General features: G+C 44.8%; 1 protein-coding gene across 2 annotated transcripts in view; it reads left to right on the top strand.

Moving 5' to 3' along the window:
• LOC119433738 (titin-like) overlaps nucleotides 1–24,385 on the top strand; it is a 74,560-nt gene that overhangs the window by 9,124 nt on the left and 41,051 nt on the right. Inside the window, exons 5-10 of one of the 2 annotated variants that reach the window (XM_037701001.2) lie at nucleotides 3,953–4,070; nucleotides 10,883–11,054; nucleotides 11,432–11,551; nucleotides 14,200–14,334; nucleotides 22,106–22,249; nucleotides 22,451–22,513. In XM_037701001.2, the coding sequence (XP_037556929.1) occupies nucleotides 3,953–4,070; nucleotides 10,883–11,054; nucleotides 11,432–11,551; nucleotides 14,200–14,334; nucleotides 22,106–22,249; nucleotides 22,451–22,513 (752 nt within the window). Of the gene's footprint in view, nucleotides 1–3,952; nucleotides 4,071–10,882; nucleotides 11,055–11,431; nucleotides 11,552–14,190; nucleotides 14,335–22,105; nucleotides 22,250–22,450; nucleotides 22,514–24,385 lie in introns of both variants that reach the window. The other variant, XM_049671687.1, reaches the window with a different exon arrangement.

Genomic DNA, 24,385 nt, shown 5'->3' with positions numbered 1-24,385 from the left:
AACAGTCCGCTCACGTTATCAACGGGATCAGCCGGCCGTGAGCGGTGGATAACACTAGCATAGCATAAAGCATAACTCATCGCTACGAAATACCAGCCTTGTAACAACACTATGACATGGCATTTTACAGCCGTTTTAATTATCGTTCAAATCTCATGACAGCCATAAGGGAGGTGTAACCATGAATATGATGCCATCAGCATGCAGAGCATAAGACGTGCCAACTTCCACCTCGCAGAAACTATTGCAACCATGGAAACAATGCCATCAACAAGCTGAGCAGGCTTGGCAGCCATGGTATGCTAACTTCCGCTAGGTAGCCTCAATGCCCTGCTGCTATTGGACACCGCTGTTCTATTTTATGAAGGAGAGAAATGTGGCATCCAGAGCCGCTAAAATTCGAGTTGAGGGTAACACTTATTTTGCTTCTTTTTCAAGGTTTCTGCGATTAGGTTTGTTTGCATTAATTATCATTTCTTTTGCTGTTCCTTTTTTACATGCTGAGAATGTACCTAGAGCAAAAATGGCGGCCTTAAAAAAAGTGTTGCGGGGCCACTTTAAAGGGACACTAAAGGCAAGTATTAAGTCAAGCTAAAGTGATAGATTAGTGCTCGAGAATCCCTAAGGTGCTAATATTATCAAGAACGGAGCTTTAGTAATCAAGAAATTGAAGCAAATGCACGACGCGATTAGAGACTCCCCCTGGACATTGAAGTACTGGCCCGATGACGAAGACACTCCTCATTTAAATTCTGTCACTTGTGCACAACCGCTTGTTATAATATTGTATTGCATCATAAGATGAAAGAAAATGCTTCTTGTCCAGTTCTATTTCATTTTTATAAAATAAGAACTCGTTGACTCTTGGCGAAGATGCGGGCAGTAGAAAGGTTTCGTTTTTGCTCAACTGTGCACAGCCCGCGCTTTTGTGTTTCAGTAGTTTTGTTATCACGTAGTGCTGCGCAGGATTTGCTGGCTTGCGAAACTCGCACAAACTGCAAGCAGCGGATAATTCCACTTCCAAGTGATGTCGCGATATGCCCGAATGGTCTACGACACTTGACCAAAAGCAGCTGCAGCAGCGAATCCACTGCTCTGTCTTGACTCGGTTTCTCCTTGGCTGTGCGTTTGGGTTTTGTGGAAGAAACTGTACCGCCATCTGTCGGGCGCCATTTTACTCACCAACGGCAGCAAAAGGCGATGAGGGTGTATATAATGTCACCACTCCCCGGTGGGTGGCGGAAGATTTGAATTGTGGTGAAGGTATTCGGACCCTTCAGATGCAGCTGTGGCCTAGTGGTAGAGCGCCCGCCTCGGCTGCGGGAGGTTGTGGGTTCGATTCCCACCACCGCCGGGCACCCACTGGTTCAAATAAGCACAAGCGTACCCCGACCTCGCATTTGGCTTCCTTCATGGGTGATACCTGGAAAGAAGCCTGCGCCCTAAATTTCCGGCGAAACCATCGTGAGCACAAAAGAAAGTGATGTATGGGCCACTGCCATCGCGGCCATTTCTCATGTGGCGCCCCAAATGCACCTATTGAGGTGAGGATGCCTTTGGGTTGCAGACAAACACCCCTTTCCAAGTGCTGAGGTCCCATAGAGGCCGAGCACCAGGCCAGGAGCGTGCTTGTACCTATTTTACTGCTAGGTACCCCGCGGCAGCACTTGCCTCCCACAGCCGCGGCAGATGCTCTTCAAGAAGGCCTTCTGCGGTTGGACAACCAGGCGCTCAGAGACAATTCTTAACTCCACAAAGCCCGAATGCCAATCCACATCAAAGAAAATTAAAACAGCTTATTCACATTTATTTACGGCTATAGGGGGGGGGGGGTATATTGGTACAAAGAAAACAATGAAACAATAATTGCATGCACATTAATTAGTACAGTAATTAATTACTTAGTAATTGATTTGCAGAACTATCCACAACTGAGAACTCCCTCCGGTATATCAAAAACACGTGTATGGGCCCTGCATAGGGCTTCAAGTGCTTAAATCCGAGTTTTAGGTGCCAAAATCAGCGTATCAAAAATGATACATTGGGCTTTGTGGGGTTAAATCTCTATTGGGCCCCCTTTTCGAGACGTGAACCCCCAAGAGGGCAGAGCACCAGGCCTGGGGACATCTCTACCCATTGGAAAAAACCGGTGGGTTTCCAAGATTTGAACTCGGTACCTCCCGCATACGAGGCGGATGCTCTACCGCTAGGCCACCACTGCTGTCCAAACTAAGTGTTTTCTTGGCACAAAACAAGCTTTGTGAGGTTTCTGGAATGGTATTTAAAAGGTCCACGTCCCTTTAAATATAGGTGTCAAGAAGCTTCAATAGGGACTGAGAAAATAAGCTCTACTGGCAATAAAACTTGTAGATAAATATATGAGATGGTGTAGACTGGGGATTTTATGGTGACTGAATATTGGCAGGAAGCTGTCTTTCTTTTCCTTGTAAAACCTTCTGTCGTTCATTCCTCGAACTTGTACCTTGTATGAAGTGCAGTGGTGTCAAAGAATAAGCCCATGTAAGAGAAAGTGAGTTGAAGTTTTTATTTTATGCTTGCACTATTGATTTCAAATTATGCCTATATTGTTCAAGTTCTGAGTCTTCTCTAGGTAGTGGTTTTCAAAGCTCTGTTTGTTGAAGTGCTCTGAACTTGTTGGGGTGAGCCAGTGGCATAAATGTTTTGATGCTGCATTTTTACCACTGCATAACATCAAAATTTCGTGCAATTTTTCTCCCATATTTTTAATTGGCTTTTAATGCACTTTGGAATTTGCTGGTAGCCACCATATGTCGTATTCCTCACCTGTAATTAAATAAAGCACCTGTTATTTTCTTCCGGTGGCTGTGCAATAAAGGGGCTCTGCAACACTTTAAGGCCACTGTTCTTGCTCTAGGCCCTTCCTTAGTAAGTCAAAGAACATTAAAAGGAATTATGGTAATTAATACACACAAACCCATGTTATTATTTGCAGAAACATAAAAATACACGCAAAATGAGAGGAACTCTCAGCTCAAATTTTCGCAACTCTGGATGTCACATTTCACTCTCCTATATTTTGTCGTACAGTGGCACCCAATAGCCGCAGAGCATCGACGTTATGTAAAGGAAGTTCGTGCACCATGGTTACCAAGCCTGCTCAACCTGTTGATGGCGTTCCCATGGGATCTGCGATCGGGCAGTGTGCAGTCGGATCTCTGAGGCCACGGTGTCATTTGTATGGTTACAACAGCTTCCGTGACGCGGCCATTGGCATGCCATGTGCTCTGCATGTTTATGCGTCGTTCCCATAGCTGCAACACCTCGCCCATAGCTGTGTAATAATTGTTGTGGAACATAATGCCATTTTTTTTTTCAGTGCGTGCAATACTGTGAGGCTATAAATCACCCATTACATCTTCAGCTAATGATCATAGTGCCGCTCATTGATGTTATGTCCGTCTTGTGAAATCACTGGATCATGATTCTGCTATCAGTGCTGCTCAACAAGCTTTCGTGGGAGTGTTGCAAAGTTAAGGGATTTTGCTCCAATTTAATTACACTTTATTGTAACATAGCGTTGAACTCTAGAACAAAAGTTTTCAGACACTGAATTTAGCAACTTGTTACAAATCTAATTGCTCTTGAAAACTTTCTGCCCCATTTTTATAGTGTGCATTAATGAAACTGTCAGTGTTAAGTAGCACTCCCGTCATATCTATATTTGAAATGAAAGATCCACGTGATCATAATAATCTTTCACATTTTTGTGCCCCAAAATGTCCAGCAGCATTTCTGAAGGAAATTGTTAGATGGGCTCTTTGCTATAAATTGCAGCTGGAAGAGTTTGGATGTCATTTGAAAGTTTTTCTTTATGCTCTCTTGTGTGACATACCTGTGATGTCTGCAGTGCATATGAAGATTCTTATCTGTATGTATTGTTTTATCTTATTGTTGGTTCTGCTGTGGTCAGGTGGACAACGCCAAGATATGGCATTTAAAAAGCCCACAATTCCTGTGACCCCAAAACTGGCTACACAGCTGCGATCACGGACTGTTTCCTTGAGAGACCAAAAGCGAAAAGAGGAACTGTAAGATTTTTAAAATTTCATTCTCTTCTTTTGTTGCACTGCTTGACACAATCAACTTAACAGCAGTGGCGAGATAGGGATACTTTATTGCAAGATGACTATTTTTTAAACACAGTAGAATCTAAGTTTCTACTGTGTGGAATTGCCACTTAAACGTGACGGCCTTTTGATTGGTTGGTTTAGCCTTCAATGCAAACAAAACCCTGTTAAACGGAAGCACATTTTTTCAAACTGAGAGTAAATAGAACTAAAAATATTGTCAAAAGTGAAACTGAGCAGCCAATGTCAGCGGCATTGCTGTTAGCACCTTTCCTTTTCGAGTTTTCTCGCCAATTCTTATCGTTATCACCAAGGCGACTCTTGTTGGTGCTGTGGTTAGTGTGGCTCTATTCGTGATTGTGGCTTGCTGTGGTTTTTTTGTGTTCGCAATGTCGACCAGCTGTAAGTTAGCCTTTGTGTTTTTGATGGTGGCATAGAAACACCTGCACAATGCGCTCAAGCTGGAGGCAAAGATTAAAGTTGTCAATGATTTAATGATTTTGAAAGGGGTTGCTTCACTAAAACTGCAATATTTTTACACGGTGACTTATTTTTCTTTTTATGATTTGTGCTGCTTGTTCTAGTCAAAGGCGGCGTGCAAGTAGAAACTTGTAAGAAGACACTTTCTAATCGCATCTGCCACACCTGTTATCTGCTGTTGACAATCAAGTACTTGCCCCTTCCAAAAAAACATCTTGTGTAGCCTTGCGATTAATCTCTCAGTAAATGAATCTCCTGATAAATGGAACTTTTCCTGGTCCCTTGAAGTTCTGTTTTACGAGAGTCTACTGTATTGGCAATAGAAAGCAATGAGAAAAATTTTCACTGTCAGTTTTAGTTATCACAAGTATGTAGTGGCATTTGCATAGAATTTTGCTTTTATACAAGTTTACGAGGTGTGTTCAAAAAGAAACTGAGCTTTTGAAATAGCGCGCCAACCGTCACAGGGAGCGCGCTGCGGCTACTGAGCGCATGTAGCGGCAGGTTGAGACAACAAAGTGCCATTTGCTACATTTCGCTCTGACCGTTAGTTGGCGAGCTACAGCCACTGAAGTGAGCACATGAACAAGCTGTTCTTCGGATTGGTGCCAAAGTGACAATGAAGGAATTGGAAGAACAGCGTGTGTGTGTGTGTGAAGTTCTGCTACAAACTTGGGAATCTTTCACAGAGACATTTCAGTTGCTTAGCCAAACATACGGGGAGGACTGTATGAGTCGCACGCAGTGCTATGATTGGTTCAAGCGTTTTGAAGATGGAAGAATGTCGGTCAGTGATGATCCCAAGCCTGGACAACCCTCCACATCCACAGGTGATGACCACGTCAAAAGAGTTTGAACTGTGATTCGTGGAAATCGTCGTTTGACTGTTCGAGATGTCGCTGATGAAGTGGGTATCAGCGTAGGATCATGTCATGAAATTTTGAGTGACAAACTTGAGATGTGTCGTGTCAGTGATTCATGCTGCGTTTGTTGACTGACAAACGGAAGCAGACCCGTGTTGAAATCAGCCAGGAACTGCTCGCCACTGCCAATGACGATGAAAACTTTCTTAAGAACATCATAACAGGCGATGAGACATGGGTTCATGGCTATGATGTTGAAACGAAAGTGCAGTTATCGCAGTGAGTGGCCAAGGGTTCTCCTCGTCCAAAAAAAAAACACATGAGTCGGTCAAAAATGAAGGTGATGTTGGTTGTGTTTTTTGACTGCAAAGGCATTGTCCATCAGGAATTTGTGCCACATGGTCAGATGGTAAACAAAGAAGTTTACCAGGGAATCCTAGCACGTTTGAGAGATTCCGTGTGCAGTAAGAGGCCTGAATTGTGGGAAAATCAGGCTTGGATGTTGCATCATGACAATGCCCCGGCTCACGCGCTGCTCCTTGTCCGCAGCTACTAAGCGAAGCACCACGCTCCTGTTGTGCCCCGCCCACCATATTCTCCGGACCTAGCCCCAGCAGCCTTTTTTCTATGCCCCAAGCTGAAAACCTTGAAATGACGTTTCCAAACCGTAGAGGAGATCAAGGACAATGCGAGAGGAGACCTGCACGCCTTTCCAAAAAGTGCGTTCCAGGAGGCTTTCCAAAAATGGAAGAAAAGATGGGAAGAGTGCATTGCCAGTAGAGGGGACTACTTTGAAGGGGACAACACTTAAAATGTTGCACCATAAGCAGTGAAGGTGTTATAGCAAAAGTTTGGTTTCTTTTTGAACACACCTCGTATACATGTCTGCGTAAGCTTCAATTACCTTCTGTAAGTTATAGAAACTGATACCTGTCGACTATTCCAATTTTTATATAAAGTTCAATAATTTAGGCCAGTTCTATCTCTGACGTTAAGGGTGTTACATATGTTTAAAAAAATTATGCTTCTTAAAGACTTCGAGGTGCTGATAGATGGACCAGCGCATGATTTAAAAAAAAAAATGCATGCAAAAACCTTTCATTGGACATATTGAACGAACCATGGTGTAAGATATAGTATACTCTTTTGGTGGGGACACTTCTCGGCTTGCTTGCAAGACGCGATCAACCATATGAAGTAGCAACGGTGTGCACCGATCGGCCTGGTGATGGCAGCGGATACTTATCGGCGGTACCACGCAGCTTCAAGACAGAAAATGTTTTATTGGTTTTATCTCCCATTGATATAGCAATTGGCACTTCACAGGAAATCCGAAATGATTGAGTGACATGCGAAAGTAGGTCACCGAGGTGAGGGAAGAGCGTGGGGGAGATGGCATCGCCACGACGAAGCAGATACAGTGCTGCGACGCTGCGTGCAGACCCTGTTCTCTTGTTGCTTGTGCTGTCCACGCGTTCGTTGTTCGCACACGCTCTTACCTGCATTTTAACTGAAGGTGTGTCGTTCCGCCGATAGGTATCCGCTGCCATCACTGGGCCAAGGGACGTGGACCGTTTCTACATTATCTGATCAATCGCATCTCGCTAGTGTCCTCACTAGAGTATATATCTTACACCGTGGAACGAATCAAGATCTGATGTGCAGTGGGCACAAGTGAGAAACATACGAGTTGTTGACATATTGCCAAGGTTCCTTAGGATCACTCAGATAATGCTCGGGATCTTGTCGATTTCTGCGGAATGCAAACGGATATTTAGTACTGAAACAAGACCCGAACAGAGTTTCGCTCTTCAATTTTCGACCATACCCTTGGAAGTCTTCTGATGGCAAAAAAGGGGGTCACCTGACCGAACCTTCTTAAGGCCATCGTTCAGTGTCCGCACGGTGCTTTCAGCAAGCCCGTTCGATTGGGGGTGATGTGGTGCTGTACGAAAATGCTTGATGTCATTTTCTGTCAGAAACTTTGTGAAAGTCTCTGACGTAAACTGAGTTCCTTTGTCCGTCACAATGGTTCTTGGTATGCCCAGCCTGCAGAAGATTTCACGCAAGGATGTAACTGTCGATTGCACTGTGGCATGATGCACTGGAATTGCTTCGATCCATTTCGAATGTGAATCTATGGCCACTAGGATCATGGTGTTATTCAATAGACCGGCATAATCCAAATGTACGCGTGACCAATTCTTGTGCGTTAGTGGCCAGCTTACTGGTATTTTCGCCGGTGGCATTGCGCTGGCTTGTATGCATGTAGTACAATTCCTACTGATTTGTTCGATAGCTCCGTCGATGCTGGGCCACCACACAACCGTACGGGCCAATGCCTTCGTTGCAGACATTCCCTGGTGTGTCTCGTGCACGAGTTTCAGCATGTCAACACGAGCAGCCTCAGGAATCACGACTCTGTGACCCCAGTAAATGAGACCTTCGTAAACGGTTAGCTTAGTCTTTCGTGCAAAGTATGGTTCTAACCACAGATCGGGTGCTTTGCGCTCCTTTGGCCAACCATGAAGCACGTAAGACTTGACATTTCCAAGCACTTCATATTTCTCGGTCAACTGTCTCGTTGCTTTCGAAGAAAGGGGCGTGTCATCCAGCTTCCAGCTGCTGCAGCGAGTACTCGTGTAGCTACACATACTTGTGTAGCTCCTCTGATGTGTCCTCGGTGGTTTCTAGAGGAAACTGACTGAGTGCGTCTGCATTCAGGTAGTCTGAGCCAGGTTTGTACTCTATCTTGTACTGGTATGCTCCCAGCAGCAAGGACCAACGCTGAATTCTTGCAGCAGCCATGATGGGCGTGGGATGATCTTCGTGAAATAGACCCACCAGGGGCTTGTGATCTGTGATCAAGGTGAATGTTCTCCCGGAACTTTGATACCCTGAACACTAGGGCCAACGCTTCACGTTCAAGTTGTGAATAATTCCTTTCCGCTTTGACGAGTCGAGAACGAAAACCTATAGGCTTGTCAACATTGCCAATGCGATGGGACAGTACCGCTCCGATTCCGTTCGGTGACGCATCGCACTCCAAGCGCAGCGGCACTGAGGGATCGAAGTGAGTAAGCATTTTGGCATTGCATAAAGTGTTTTTTTACTTCTAAAATGCTTCCCATTGTTGAGAGCCCCAATTCCATCGGCGTTCTTTTGTTAGCAAATCGTAGAGCGGGGATAGCAGACTGGCCATATATATTGGGAAGGAACTTGCTGTAATACGTGAGAAGACCCAAGTAGGAACGCAGTTCACTCACGTTTTTGGGTGTTGTCGCCTTCATGATAGCGTCCATGTTCTTCTCCAGAGGGTGCAGCCCTCCCGTACTGATCTTGTGGCCAAGGTACGAAACCTCAGGCATCCTGAAGGTGCACTTGTCCTTCCTTAGCTTGACGCCGTACTCTCGGAAACGCTGGAGAACTGCCTTGAGGTTGTTTCCGCCGTCATTCCCCTTCTCGGCAACCAGAACGTCGTCCAAGTACGCCTGGCTCCCGGCAACCCGTTCAGCACACTGTCCATTGTTCGCTGAAAGATAGCTGGGGCAGAAGACACACCAAATGGCAGGCGATTAAAGCAGAATAATCCCCGATGTGTGTTAATGACAGTCAGCTTCTTTGACTTCTCATCCAGGGGAACCTGGTTGTAGGCGTCTTGAAGGCCCAATCTGCTGTAAACGCCACCCTCGTGCAGGACAGCAAAAAGGTCATTGATTACCGGGAGTGGGTACTGCTCTCTCGCAACAACTGGCATTTACCGTTACCTTGTAATCGCCACACAAGCGGACTGTTCCGTCTTCATTACAGGAACTATCGGTGTCGGCCACTCCGAGTGAACCACCGGGGACAGTACTCCTGATTTAACAAGCCTGTCCAGCTCGTTAGAAACCGTTTCTCGCATTGTATATGGAAGTGGCTTGGCTTTGAAAAACTTTGTAATCGCATCCTCCTTCATATATAGATGAGCGGGCGGAACCTTGAACAGACCCAGTTCAGGTCCAAACATGTCCTCATACTCACACAGGATCGCTTGCAAGTCCTGGTTGTAGGCGTCTTGAAGGTCCAATGTGCTGTAAACGCCACCCTCGTGCAGGATAGCAAAAAGGTCATTGATTACCGGGAGTGGGTACTGCTTTCTCGCAACAACTGGCATTTACCGTTACCTTGTAATCGCCACACAAGCGGACTGTTCCGTCTTCATTACAGGAACTATCGGTGTCGGCCACTCCGAGTGAACCACCGGGGACAGTACTCCTGATTTAACAAGCCTGTCCAGCTCGTTAGAAACCGTTTCTCGCATTGTATATGGAAGTGGCTTGGCTTTGAAAAACTTTGTAACCGCATCCTCCTTCATATATAGATGAGCGGGCGGAACCTTGAACAGACCCAGTTCAGGTCCAAACATGTCCTCATACTCACACAGGAGCGCTTGCAAGTTTTGCCCTTGCTCCTTAATGCTCGACACGCTCAAAACCGTAGCCCCTTCGTTGTTCAGTGCCTGGATGAGATCACGGCCTCACAGGCTCGGTCCGGAGACGCGAACAACGGTCAGGGACGCTGTAACAGTCGTGCCACAGTATGAAACTGGGAGCGTTAGCGTTCCAGCTATAGGCAACGGACCCAAGTAGCATGACAACTTCAAGCTGGATTTTTCAAGGCAGGGCCAGCTTGTGCGATGTTGGCAGTAGACATCCCAGGACACCACGCACACAGGTGATCCAGTGTCAATTTCCATCACGATGTCGGCTCCGCCCCAGCAAAAAGGGCGTCATACCGGGCTGACGATTTCATTGTCTGCGGTTGGGTCCGGCTTTAGTGTATACAACTGTGCGGAGAGCTCGGCATCGGCATTTTCCACTGAGCCGCTGCTCAGCGCCAAGCTCTACTGTGGTCGCTTTCCTTTAGATCGACACACGGTAGCTAGGTGCCCCTTTTTCCTCAGTTGAAATATTTGGCATGGGTTCGTAAAACTCTTCAAAAATAGTAACCGCTTCCGTGTAGGTTAACTCACTCACCTTCCGCGGGGGCAGAACGTCTACTCATCTCGGCCCAATGCCGAGATGAGAAGCGCTCTCTTTTTAGCGTCATCGACGATGTCGTTATCCTCGAAGTACGACTAGAATCTGATGTAGTACGACAACCACTTGTCCTTGGCGTCGCCGAACTGTGGAACTTGGTACGCCATGGCAGGAGGTTCGTTGCTCGTTGCCACTGTTATAACTTGCATGTGTGCCCTTTATTGTGTCCTGTACTTTCATCTTGTTCCATTTTCAAAAATACCATACCAGCCAGCCCAAGTTGCAGCTCTATAAAAGCAATGATTTTCACTTCTTCCCCACTTTTTTTACACGCTGAAATTCTCATGGTCCTCTTGTTGATGAGGTATTTGGTGAAGAGCCATGAATAAGTTTTGCTTGGCTCATGCAGTGTCAACGTTTGTGCCAGCAAGCCAAAGAGGCCGAAGGTAGAGGCAGTGCAAGTCAACACATGGGCGGCACCAGTGTCAAAACTGGCATTGCATGCCAAGAAAGCTGAAGAGAACCCCTTGGCTTCAAATCTCGCACCAAATCCACTGAAAACGAGGAAGCTTGCCAAGGCTGTAAGGACTTTCGTCTTTTTGTATTCTTTTGCTTCATTTGCTGTTTTGTCCTCACTGTGTCTGTATATTTCTATAACTGTTTCACTTTTTTGTAGCTTGGTAACTGTGCATTGTTTTCCTACAAATTTGCATGTTGCCGCTTTGATGTTCCTTCCCTGCAAATGCTAGACAACTTTGCTACATTGCTTTGTATCATATGGTGGCATTGTTTGTTCTTTTGCACTTGTCTCTGCAGTTAAATTTTCAGGGTGTACAGTAAGGCCTCAGTCATACTCCTGCCAACTGGTGGAAACAAATGTTACTTTGTGGAGCTACATTCTTGATGTTGTCATTGTGCCATTTTTCTTCTGACTCGCCTCCAAACCCTACTTCTTTAGGCAGCATCAAAGCAGGTGTCGAGAAGGGTAACGATTGCCAAGTCTCCAGCGTTTGCACTCAAGTTACGAAGCGAAACATGGAAGCAAAGAAAGCAAATGGAGAAAAGCACTTTGTACATGGTGAGCTCTACCATAAAGCTTATTGTATAACAGCTTCTCTCTCTTTCTGCTTGTTTGAGTGACACTTTCATATGAAGCAGGGAAGTGCTTGCCGTGATTGTTTCATAGGCATACTGAAATAATGTTTTCTGTGAGCATGCTTAACACAGTGACACTGTACATGAACTGAATGTCATTGCTTTTTTCCTTGTCAGGTGGGTGCATGTAGGCTGCATGGCAGCCTGCATGGCTCCCTAGAGCAACAGAAAAATTTTTCTGTGTCTGTTGCATGGATCTCTGCACTTTCTGGTCTTTCTCCTCCTGATTTTTTTTAGGCTCTCTTCTGTGTGTCACTGATGTAACTTCTGTGTGTCACTGATGTAACCACATGCATGAATAAACTTATAAGAACTTTGTATTTGTGTGCATGTTTGTCTCTTGTTTGTCTCACTTGTGCATGCCTAGTAAGATAATCTTTATTGTATTCACTGTTGTTGAGTTGGCAGCTGCTCTAAGTAAGGAGAATTGGGAATTTATTTTTGTAGGCACAGTCCCAAGACCTGATTTTTTACGTTTTTTAATGTTTTCTTTTTACATATGTGCAAATATTTTGCATCATATGGGGCATGGTTGAACACAGATCTCTGTGCCTTTTTATAAATAAAAGAAGTTCTACTGATCTACATTGAAACCTCGCTGAAATGAAAGTGCTTAGTTTCATTTTAAAAGTAGTTATGCTGAATCCATATGTTACAATTGAACATTTTGTATGTAGTTATGCCGTAACAGGACATGTAACAGTAGATGTAATTCGTCAGAAGTGCAGTTGACAATGTTTTGGTGTGAAAGCACAAAAAGTGCACAAGCTAAGTGTGAAGCATTACGGAGAGTGGCGGATGGCTTATGACCAAGAAGTTTTATCCAGATTTTGTTCCTGTCACGGCCAACAACGGGAGCATCGCAGTCTGTGCCAAAAATAGTACAAGTAACTTTGTTGTTTCAGCACTGCAGAGTTTGAGTATGACAAACCAATTAGCCCAAATAACTGCCTTATTTGTTGCCTAAGTTTTCTTGATATGGAAGGTTTGGTGCTGTGACATTGTCAGCACATCATGATATTTGCGGGGCTATCACTCTGATTCCCTTGTGCATTTTGTGAAAATAAGTATAATAGGCAAGCAATGGCAAGGGATAATTCAGGATGTGTTGTCCTGACCCACCTTGTGATGCACAATGACAAAGGCACACAGGCCCTGCATGGCATCCGCCCTTGTTACTTGAGGGCTTATCACAATTCTTAGTGAATGTGATAAAAGATATTCCATGTTTTCTCAATGTAGGGTGCAAGTGCAGTCTGTGAGTGAGATGCCACATGTAGGATGCACAGTAGCTCCTAGCTTCTGTGAATTATGAATAAAGAGGACACCGAATACAATTTTGTAAAATTGCTCTTTTTGTGATTAAGTGTGCAAGTCCAGCATGCAGCTTACATATTCGGTACTTAGTCATTGGCATGTGAGGTACTGCATTGCATCCTGTGTGTGCTGAATTTTGTGGCTTCTGCACGTTTATTTCTGAAATTTACTTATAGGCTGCACTTTGAAAAACCGCAATTAAAAAGTCAGGGTGCATTAAGTACATTAAGGGGAGATGAACTGATGCACCAGCCCACTTCCTTTTGCTGCTCTCTTGTGAACTATCTCTGCTTTCATTTATTTTTCTTTATGTGTATGTATAAACCCTATTTTCTGTCAAATCGAAGCACTACTATGTACACACTTCTACCTGCACACTTTTGCTGCCGCCCATGAAGTAGTTGAGGTTCACTTATTTACAACAAAATGAAATGCAAGCAGTAGAGTGCGTGGCTTGTGGTACGTGTAGGAAAGATGCTTTGCTGCATGCTGTACCTTCTAAACGCGGCCACAATAAACTGCTGTGTATGCGCAGTCAAGCGTACGCTTAGGACTAAGCGCACGCTTAGTCCTTGCATGCACTTCCAAGGCAGTACGACCTTCTACAGGCGTAACAGTTGTTTATACAAAGGGTTTGCCGTACATGAAGCATCTTGTATGTTGCGGTGAAGGATATTGATAGTGGTAGGGACAAACGCGGTGCATATGAATACATGCCAACTATGAATCCAAGGTTTTGTTCATCACGGAGCAGTATCTTGTTTTCTTTCTTTTTTACATGACTTGATGCTGCATAGTGGCTGAATTGTAGCCAATAGAAACACGCGGTTATTACAGACGGTTTACATTAGTGTAAGAAATCCAGTGGGCGGTGCTGTCACACACGTGGGACAGCAACATGCAGAGACCGTAGATTGAAGAAGGGGCTGGACATAGCACGGACCTAAAGCACAGAGCGGTCGTGACTTCTGCACTAATGAATTTTGGTATACTATTGAAATCTAGTTGTAATAACGTGTCTTCACTGGATACTATAGGGCAGCTATGCGGCATAAAGAAAATCTTCTGTGATGAAATAAGCTTCTGCTGTACTGCGGAAAAAGTTTCATTCTCTTGAATAAATGCCCATATACAGCATAAAGCTTCTAAAGGATGTGTACACTTATATTTCTGGCAATCAAGTAAACTGCTTCAATCTGGACACTACTTCATTGACATTAATTGGTATTTCTTCTTTTTTAAAAACCGAACAAGGATGAAGACCAATCCCAAGAACAAACCAAAGTGAGACCAGAAATGTTAAAACATGTTGGCAAAAACAAGAAGTTGGACAAGAGGACTGTTACCAAGCAAATCGAGCAGGAAGTTCACCCAAACAGAGAAAATAAGGTATGGGCCTGCCACTTGGGTACATTGAGACAAATTATTGTTCCCCCTCCCACTTTTTTTTAATGCATTCTCATGCATACTGCTTGCACGAGAAGGGAGTTGAAGGAGAAATGGAAGGTATTTTTGTGATCTCAAAAGAGTCGGTGCACTAGCAGGAAGGGGCTAGTATGAACCTGGAAGTGCAGTGTGTTTATATCCTATTGTGTTACTGGTATGGTCATGCTTGAGCGTAGCATGTGTCGCTTACCATATTCCTGCAGAACATGAGAAAGACTCAAACATTTTTTTTTGATTTCGGGAGGAACATGAGTCTTGGAAACAGTATTTTTCATTTCTGTTATTATTATTGAACATGAGTCTTGGAAACAGTATTTTTCATTTCTGTTATTATTATTGAAAGATCCCTCTCGTAAGCATCGTAGCCACGGCGTTTGTCCTGCTGGCGCTTTCGACAAAACCACGAGATGTGGCCTCAAATGCCACAATAATAACAGATTGAGCGGGACGAGCACCAGGGGGCATAAAATGCAGGTATTGGTACATGGGGTGTAAAGGCTGCTACATTGTTCTGAGGAACCGGAAGGGCACACTGAGCGATGGAGGGTTGCATGGCAGCAACTTGTGTGGACATGGCTGGCGTCGGAGGGTCAGGGCTCACAGCGTAAACCAAGGAAGGCAGCTCGTCTTTGATGATGTCGCGTAGACCAGTGGACAAAGAATGAGTTTGAGGAACAGCCGAGCATGACAGGCCTTGTGCTGGAAGCTCTTCATGGATCAGAGCCCGAATCAACGTGTGCAAATCGGCATCCGAAGAAGGTCGTGTGTCACAGACGTCTCGCTGTAACCGGATGGCTTGTAGTGCAACCAGATGCTGGCAGGTCGCGATGACATCGTCCATGGTAGTGGGGTTTCTGACCGCAAGTGCGTTGTTGCGCATGTGCTTTTCCCTGCATCGCCACGGAAAGTTGTGTGTAATTGTGCGCTACTTCCCGTGGCAATGCAGGAAAAGTATAGTAAAACACAACGTGTTCAATCCCTTTTAAAATGTGTCAAACGTGATCGGCCTCGCTCATTGCCGCGGTGGCAAAGGACGTCTTCAATGTACGAAGTGTACGTCTCCCCTGGTTGTTGCATGCATGCATCGAGCTTTCTCTTTCAAACTTCATAACGGATAGTTGGTGTTCCGAAAATGGTTAAAGAACCACGTCTTTGCTACATCGGACAGATAGAAGGCGACTTGGCGAAATTTTTGAGGGTCGTCCCAGTGGTTGTACCCACTCACTAGGTCATAGTTCTGATGCCAGTCCTCGATGTTGTCACGCGGGAGACCAGAGACTACAGTGGGGTCACGCTGCCGGGCGGTAACGGTCCATGCGAAGGCGGCTGGTTGGGGGGCAGAGGGGGTGATGCCGGTACTTGGATCATGGCGGTGGACAGGCGGAGCAAACGGTGACCCGAACGAAGCTCCACTGGAACTTGACGTTGATGTCTAGGCGATCGAAAGGAGCCGCCACCACTTTGAAAGGCAGCAGCACACACACACAGTGATGATGATTATATACAGTTGAAAGATGAAGGATGAATATTGTGCTCACACTGTTTTTTAATTTACATAGCATTGCGCACCTGCTGGCAAAAAAACTAGCTCAAATGGGAATGTCATTGAGGAAGAACACGCTGTACTTATACTTCAATATGCCCAATTTCACCCATAAAAGCACTGAAAATAACCCATTTTGTGCTGTTTGCCATTCCAAAACCACTTTTTTATCTTTCTGGCTTCCTTTCCTGTCCAAAACGATCGTTCAGTGCAGCTTCAGAAGAAAGCTACCTGGTTTTGTAGCTTGAAATCTATATTTTTGCACTCTTATTAGTTTTATGCTTTTTTCTAAATTTTTTTGCAAGGTGCAAATTTTTAGAGCAGCACTGTTTCTCAGCTGCTCATTCAATTCCGTTATTTTTTATAGTTTTATTGCCTGAATGCTAGAGAGTCTTAGAAGGCAGAATCGCTATGGTATAGTGTTTTAAGACATGGCAACATTTTGAGATCTTGTAGAAATCACATACAAAAATTCACACCTGCAATGTTGCAACTTTAGATAGAATCTCGTAACTTCGTATAAAACATAGCATAAACATTAAAATGCCAAGTTGCACTTTTTGAACATTTGTAAACATATTGCTTAATTTTAGCTCTCTTGCTGCAGTACATTTTTTGCAACTCGCCTCCCAAATTTATAACTGAGTCTTTAACATTTTATAGAATTGACATTAAAAAAAAAGCTTATTGCTTATTTGCAATTAGCTCATAAAATTGAATATTTGCTGAAGATTTCAAGGGTCTAGAGTAAATAACAAGTTCTTCCTAAAACCCATCATCATCATCAGCCTAATATTTATGTCCACTGCAGGACGAAGGCCTCTCCCTGCAATCTCCAATTATCCCTGTCTTGCGCTAGCTGATTCCAACTTGCGCCTGCAAATTTCCTAACTTCATCATCCCATCTGGTTTTCTGCCGACCTCGACTGCACTTCCCTTCTCTTGGTATCCATTCTGTAACCCTAATGGTCCATCCATCCTACGCATTACATGGCCTGCCCAGCTCAATTTCTTCCGCTTAATGTTAACTAAAATATTGGCTATCCCCGTTTGTTCTCTGATCCACAACGCTCTCTTCCTGTCTCTTAACGTTAGTCCTAAGATTTTTCGTTCCATTGCTCTTTGTGTGGTCCTTAACTTGTTCTCGAGCTTCTTTGTTAACCTCCAAGTTTCTGCCCCATATGTTAGCACCGGTAGAATGCAATGATTGTACACTTTTCAACAACAGTAGTCAGGATTTGGCAATGCCTGCCGTATGAACTCCAACCCAATTTTATTCTTCTATGAATTTCTTTCTCATGATCAGGGTCCCCTGTGAGTAATTGACCTAGATAAACGTACTTCTTTACAGACTCTACAGGCTGACTGGCGATCCACAATTCTTGTTCTCTTGCCAGGCTATTTAACATTATCTTTGTCTTCTGCATATTAATCTTCAACCCCACTCTTACGCTTTCTCAGGTAAGGTCCTCAATCATTTGTTGTAGTTTGTCCCCATTGTTGCTGAATAGGACAATATCATCTGCAAACCGAAGGTTGCTGAGATATTCGCCGTTGATCCTCACTCCTAAGCCGTCCCAGTCTAAGAGCTTGAATACTTCTTCTAAGCATGCAGTGAATAGCATTGGAGAAATTGTGTCTCTTTGCCTGACCTCTTTCTTGATAGGTAATTTTTTACTTTTCTTGTGGAGAACCAAGGTAGCTGTGGAATCTTTGTAGATATTTGCCAAGATATTCACGTATGCCTCCTGTACTCCTTGATTATGCAGTGCCTCCATGACTGTTGGTATCTCTACTGAATCAAATGGCTTTTCATAATCTAGGAAAGCCATATAGAGAGGTTGATTGTAATCCGCAGATTTCTCAATTAACTGAATAATGACATGGATATCATCCATCATTGAATATCCCTTCCTGAAGCCAGCCTGTTCTCTTGATTGACTGAAGTCAAGTGTTGTCCTGATTCTATTGGAAATTATCTTGGTGAATATTTTATACCATATTGAAAGCAAGCTAACGGGTCTATAATTCTTCAATTCTTTAACGTCTCCCTTCTTATGGATGAGTATAATTTTGGCGTTCTTCCCGCTATCTGGTACACTTGAAGTTTTGAGGCATTGCGTATAAAGGGTCGCAACCTTTTCGAGCATGATATCTCCTCCATCTTTGATTAAATTTACTGTTATTCCATCTTCTCCAGCCGCTTTTCCCCTGGTCATGTCTTTCAAGGCCCTTCTAACTTCATCAGTAGTTATAGGAGCCTCTGTATCCTGTTCATCACTACTTCAAATGAAAGTAGCTTGGCTGCTCTGGGTACTGTACAGCTCAGTGTCTCCTCCTAATGAGATATCTATAAATTAATTAAAGTATAAATAAATTGCAAATAATTACAATTGGTTGCAGGTTCAATTCCTGGCCATGACTGCCTCAATCTGGTGCTGTCTGTCCCTTATAGCCCTTGTGTTAATTTGGGACACTAAATCATTTCAATCAACCAATCCTACATTTTCTTTTCTTGTTTATGTGTGGTCTGACAAAAGTGCAAAAATGTCCCAGATACAGTAAAAGCTTTTTCATTCGAAATTTTAGATAATTCGAAGTAGCCACCGCGGTCCGTCCAACAATGTATTGAAAGCAATATGTAACACGTCCCGCTAATTCACACAGAAATCTACACCGCCACCGATAATTCGAACTCCGCGCCATCGTGGACGGGGAGAGTGCTATGTGCGTGGGAGAATGTTGGCCACACTGGTTTCGCTGCGCGGGAAGCGCAGTTTTGCTTGGTGGCGGCATGCACTCTAAAACGCGCCTACGCCGCTTCGCCGACGGTCGCAGACAGCCGTTCAAAGCGGCGTGCAGGCTGGGGATCGTTCTGCGCATGCTCTGAAGATAGCTGCGGATGGCGCGAGCGTTGAAGTATTGGCTTCGTGCGCCACCATGGCACCGCTGATATAGTCCGACATAGCGTAAGCGCGCGCCCGCACACGCTACGTCACGTTGGCGAGAACAACGGCGTCTATAGTTCGACGCACTGGCGCAGCCAACGTAAGCGGACGCGGCCGATGCGTTCCGACGTGCCCGACGTCGTGATGGCTCTTGCTACATCCACACGTTGGTCGCGGCGGCTGCGCCGACCCACAATGCATTGTACACAAAGAAAGCCGCCCACGCCGCTTCGCCGATGGTCGCAGACAGCCGTTCAAATTGGCGCGCGGGGAGGGCGCTGTTCTGCGCATGCTCCGAACGTAGCTGTGGACAGCGTGCGCCATAGAGTTAATATAACCTACTCTAGAGGAAAAGCTGCCCATAGCGCCCATGTATTGAAATCGGGAGCCGCGAGGGTGCTGCCATTTGCTACCTTGTGCAGGCACGCAATCAATGCGATCCCGAGCCTCAGTCAGTATGGTAGCGTCATCTAGTTAAGCTCCTGCAAATGCAGCATTTTTAGAAACCGTAAATTTTACATCCAAATTTTCTAAATAGCCATCCGATCTTTCTGAAGAATATATGTAATGAACTTCAAACGTGGTCCGTGCCTACGTGCTAGGTGTAAGTGCTTGCATTTGCATAATATTTGGAATATTTTTAGTGCTACAAAAATGAGTCGTAGTAACATGGTGGCGCCCTTGCAGTTCCCGCTGTTTTTGCCCAGCTTTTCCTCAAGAGTTAGTATACTAACTCTACGTCGCGTGTGTTTAAGTATTGGCCTCATGCGCTACTGATGGCAACGCTGCGAGCGGCGCTCCCGTGGCATCAGAGGGAGGTCTCGCCTTTGTTGTCTGCTGCACTTCGGCTAGAATGGGTTTGTTTTCATGCGTTCGCGCTCTGACTGTGTGCTCATGTAGTACGGCGCTTTCCAAATACCATCTGTATTGCTTTCTAGTTTTAGTTTTATTATTGCCAGCATTATGAGGACAAAAAACCTTGTATATTGAATATGTATTCCATATTACCGCCCGATGTGATCTCCCAGTGGCTCTGGCGTTGAGCTCTTAGCTTGAGGTCGCTGGTTTGACCTCTTCCGTGGCCGTCGCATGTGCGGGCGAATTGCAAGCACACTCGTGTGTACTTAGATTTAGGTGCATGGGTAAAGAATCCTGAATGGTTAAAATTAATTCGGAGTCCTACACTATGTGTCTGATAATCATATGGTGGTTTTAATTGCACGTAAAATCTCAGAATTTATTTTTTGCATATATTTGTAATTTTCATATGACCTCATCTCTCGCAGGCAGAGATGTGTGGTCTGACCTTAAGTTTTGCTTGGTTTGAGGCTAGTTGGGTGTTAAAGCTAGTCAAACCCGTTGGCTATGACACTGATAAGCAGGGTGGCCTGTGACGCAGGTTCTTTAGTTTAATGGTTCTGATGGTTCAATTGTCCAGTGACGGTTGTCCAATTGAGGACAAAGCCCTTTGTTTCACTAGAGCGAGAATAAACTAGAACAAGAATAAAAAACCATAAAATAAACACTCAGAGGGATATCGCTGCAAGAAACGCACTTAAGGCTAGGATGGTACAGTTAAACTTGGATATAACGAAATTGACAAATTCCCCAAAAACTTTGTTATAAAGAGGATTTCGTTAAGCAGGCTTGGCACAAAAATTCGAGGAAAAAAAAAAAACCCCCGCTTACCGTATTTACTTGATTCTAACGTGCCCTCGATTTTAACGCGCACCCGTTTTCCGTGACCAAAAGAGAGAGAGGGGAAAAAAATCCTTTACAGTATTGCGCACCTCATGCTTTCATACAGAAATACAGTTAAACCTGGTATAATGAAATTGACAAATTCTCGAAAAACTTTGTTATAAAGAGGATTTCGTTGTATGCAGGCTCGGCACGAAAATTCGAAAAAGAAACGCTTAGCGTATTTACTCGATTCTAACGCGCACCCAATTGCCGTTTTCGTTGAAGCACTCATCCTTGGAATGTCACACCTGGTACGGGATGCGTGGACGGCACGCGTGTCCTTTCGCCCAAGCGCGAGGCATCAGAAATGAAGAGCGAGCGTCACGATGGTGTCGTAGTGTCGTATAGTGTTACAGTAGAACCCCGCTGTTACTTTCCCGGGGGGCTGGGTTTTCCCTGCTGTTAAGTCGTTTTCGGCCGGTCTTGGCACAGCTCCCATAGAACCCAATGCATTGGTAAACCCAAGGGGTAACCCCGCTGTTGGGTCGCAACTGTGGGACCTTTCCCGCATTGTACGTTGCGAACTGCCACCCCGCGCCGGCCCGAGCGGCCATTTTGACTTTTAATCTCGCTTGGCTTGGTGACTTGACGATGGCATTGGCCGCCCAAAGGGCCGAGGGCGACAACTATGACATATTTTCGGTTTCTGCCAGCAAAAATATGGCACATCGGCACCAAGGTGACCCATCAGTGACCCACGCTGCGCTGAATATGTTAAAGGATCATAGGGAATCATATTACACAAGTTAACACAGCAGTGTGAGCTCATTCACAGAACTGCTTCTCCTTCAAGAAATATGTACATAATTATTGTGGTCCAAAAGCACGTTCCAATAGCCTTCACTTCCTTTATATTCATGTTCACTGACCTCCATAGAAGTCGCTACAGATAGGATTACTGGTGAACCTGCTCTAGGCCGTTCTCCAAATACACATGAAAGCTTTTGCCACCAGACCTCAGGCAAATGTCATTCACTTTTAAATAGTTAATGAAGTGTCTGGTTTTTGCATTACTATTTATAGGGACCAATCCAGATATTTACTGGATACCTTTTGCAATGCATGGTTTTAGATAAAGTATCTATAATCACAGTACTGTTAGGATCACTGAACTGGCAGAAAGACAGCACGAACATCATGAAAATGGAGCTGACGTCACATCAACTAGAGTGGAATAATGATAATATTTGGACATTTTGGGTCCCTATCACTCCAATTGCGTCATGATTCAGCAAATGTCGTTACAATCGTATGCTGGACACAATGTACTTCATTCAAAATTGTTTGTGTGTTCAGGGGTCCATTCAAATATTGTGAGTACCTTGGCCAGATTTAGGCCTTTACGTATAAGGAGGGGGGGAATTATGTTCTCTTAATGCACCAACCATGCAAGTTTTAATGCAAAAGCTGTTATACCAATCATGAACTTTTGTTTCCACTGCCAGCTTGATATGCACTTTTATCTGATCTTGCCTTTCAGCTACTATACGAGTTCCACGCTGAGCCTGCACCAGATCACAGAAAAGCATTTTGCCCAAGAAGCAAATCTGCGGCAGTCAACACAAAGCCAACAAAGCTTACCTCAGTTGAGGACCACCAGAAATCCACAGAAATAGAGAAAAAGGTACCTGGCACTTTTGCTAAGCAACTGCGCAGTTACTTCAAGTAGCCTTCGAACTTTCAAATAGAATGGCATCATTACATACTGTATTCCTCAAAGCTGGAACACCATGAAAATGCAGCTGATATATGGGCTAGAGGAGAATAATGGTAGTTCCTTCACAAAATTTTCTAACAAATCCCCCCCTCCCTCTTCCCGGAACAGAACGTTTCAGGAGGCAGGCCCGGAAAGAGCAACATGGATGAAACGAAAAGGTTAAATGTGAAGGTAAGTTGAGGGCTAGCGGCAGTCGAAAGGCAGGGGCGCGGGGCTGTCATGGGGGTGATCCCTTCTCTCATGCACACAGAGATAATGTATTCGCCGTACGCCCAGAGGAAATAGGGGAATAGAGTGGCTTACTACGCATCCGCGACATTCTATTGTAGAAAAAGTCGCTACATTTGTGGCTGTTGGAAGAAGACCATTTTGCTGGCCGCACTGGCGATGGCAGATACCTGACTATTGGCCATAAAAGGGGGATCGTGCAATGAAGAGGGAACAACACTGCAGAGGGCCTAATTACAGTACTATTTACAATAGTGAATATTAGGTCAATATACTCTGACATTTCGCCTCCCATGCAGCGGACACATTTGCTAGTGGGCATGAATAGGCAATAGCTGATCGGCTATTGTATCTCGTAAGATTCCAGAAATTTTGGTGGCCTTAGCTACGTTCACAGCCAGTGTTGAGGCATTTTTGAACTGAACACACAAGTTCATCAGTGTCGCTGATCACGCAAGTTCATCAGGCATGTACCGCACCCGTTTCTGTGACCAAAAAAGAAAAAAAAAATCCTTTACAATACTGCGCACCTCATGCTTTCATACAAAAATACAACTTTCTCTCATTTGGAAAAACAAACGTTTACTCCCGGTGCACTAAAGTTGCGATGACTAAAAAAAAGTCGCAGTTTCGCCCCAAAGGCAAAGCATCAATTGCTATAGCAAATTAGTAGACCGCTGTATGAAGTAAGGATAGCAGTTTTATTGGCCGTATAAACTTACAAACATTCGCTTACTGAACAAATTAACAAGCACGGCATCACGCACGCACAAGCAAACATGAACACTTATCGCTCGTTGACCGCGGAAACTTGTAGTCAAAACGCTGGAGTGACGAAGCGCGGCGAGTGAATTGACCTTTGTGCTAGCATGCCTCTCGCTTCAACGCGACCCGGCGAAAACACTGCGCGCGGCAGACTCTCCACGTCGCAGATAGCTTTCAAGATAGGGCCGAGGCGATTATATCGCCAAAGTGGATCGTCGCGGAATACATCCTGGTTTGGTGCACTGAAACACTTCCGTGAAGCTTTGCTGGCGAAAATCCTCTCCTTCTGTTTGCGCCAGTCCCACACGCAAGTTTCGGATTCTCCGAACGCCCGTGATGCGGCCCGATATCCATCCGTCTCCACACAGATGATTACTTTCCTTTTGAATGCAGCATCATGATGAACTCGGCACTTTATGGTGATAGAGCAGACGCAGAAAATGGCAATACAGACGGTAGACTAATGCCTAAGCACGTGTACTGCAGCACATGGAGGAAGCCACAGCGGCTAAGCTAGAGTGTAGCTAGGCTAGAGTGTAGCTAGGCTCGAAGCGCTTGCGAGGCGGCCATAATAAAATGCCGCCGGCTATATGGTAACGCAGATTTAGGGTCGTACTCGTTTCTAACACGGACGCAATTTTTGGGCCTGTTTTATCGAAAAAAAAAAGTATGTGTTAGGTTCGAGTAAATACGGTATGCCTATGACAGGCACTTAGCGATTATAGGAGTGGAGAGAAAGAAAAACTTTATTGGAAGAGAAAGTCAACAAGCATGCAAAAGGCTGTCTGCAGATACCACACATTTTTCTTTATTGAAAGAATGATGACTGTCATTCTGTGGACAACTACCAGCTCTTGCTTTGTGCCTGTTATCGGTTGCACACACAAAGTGCACCACTAAAGTGATCCTCCGTTGGTAAGAGATGGCACACAGTCTGACGTTGCTGCTTGCAAGTATATTTAAGGTGTAGACAGAGCGGCGACAGAAGTAAGTTTTTCAGCTGTAGAACCCAGCCTCCCCTGAATCCAATGTGTAGGACCGCTTTGATTA

This window comes from Dermacentor silvarum, chromosome 1 (genome assembly GCF_013339745.2).
Source record: "Dermacentor silvarum isolate Dsil-2018 chromosome 1, BIME_Dsil_1.4, whole genome shotgun sequence".
Taxonomy (NCBI): domain Eukaryota; kingdom Metazoa; phylum Arthropoda; class Arachnida; order Ixodida; family Ixodidae; genus Dermacentor; species Dermacentor silvarum.
This window is presented reverse-complemented; position numbering and strand designations above follow the sequence as displayed.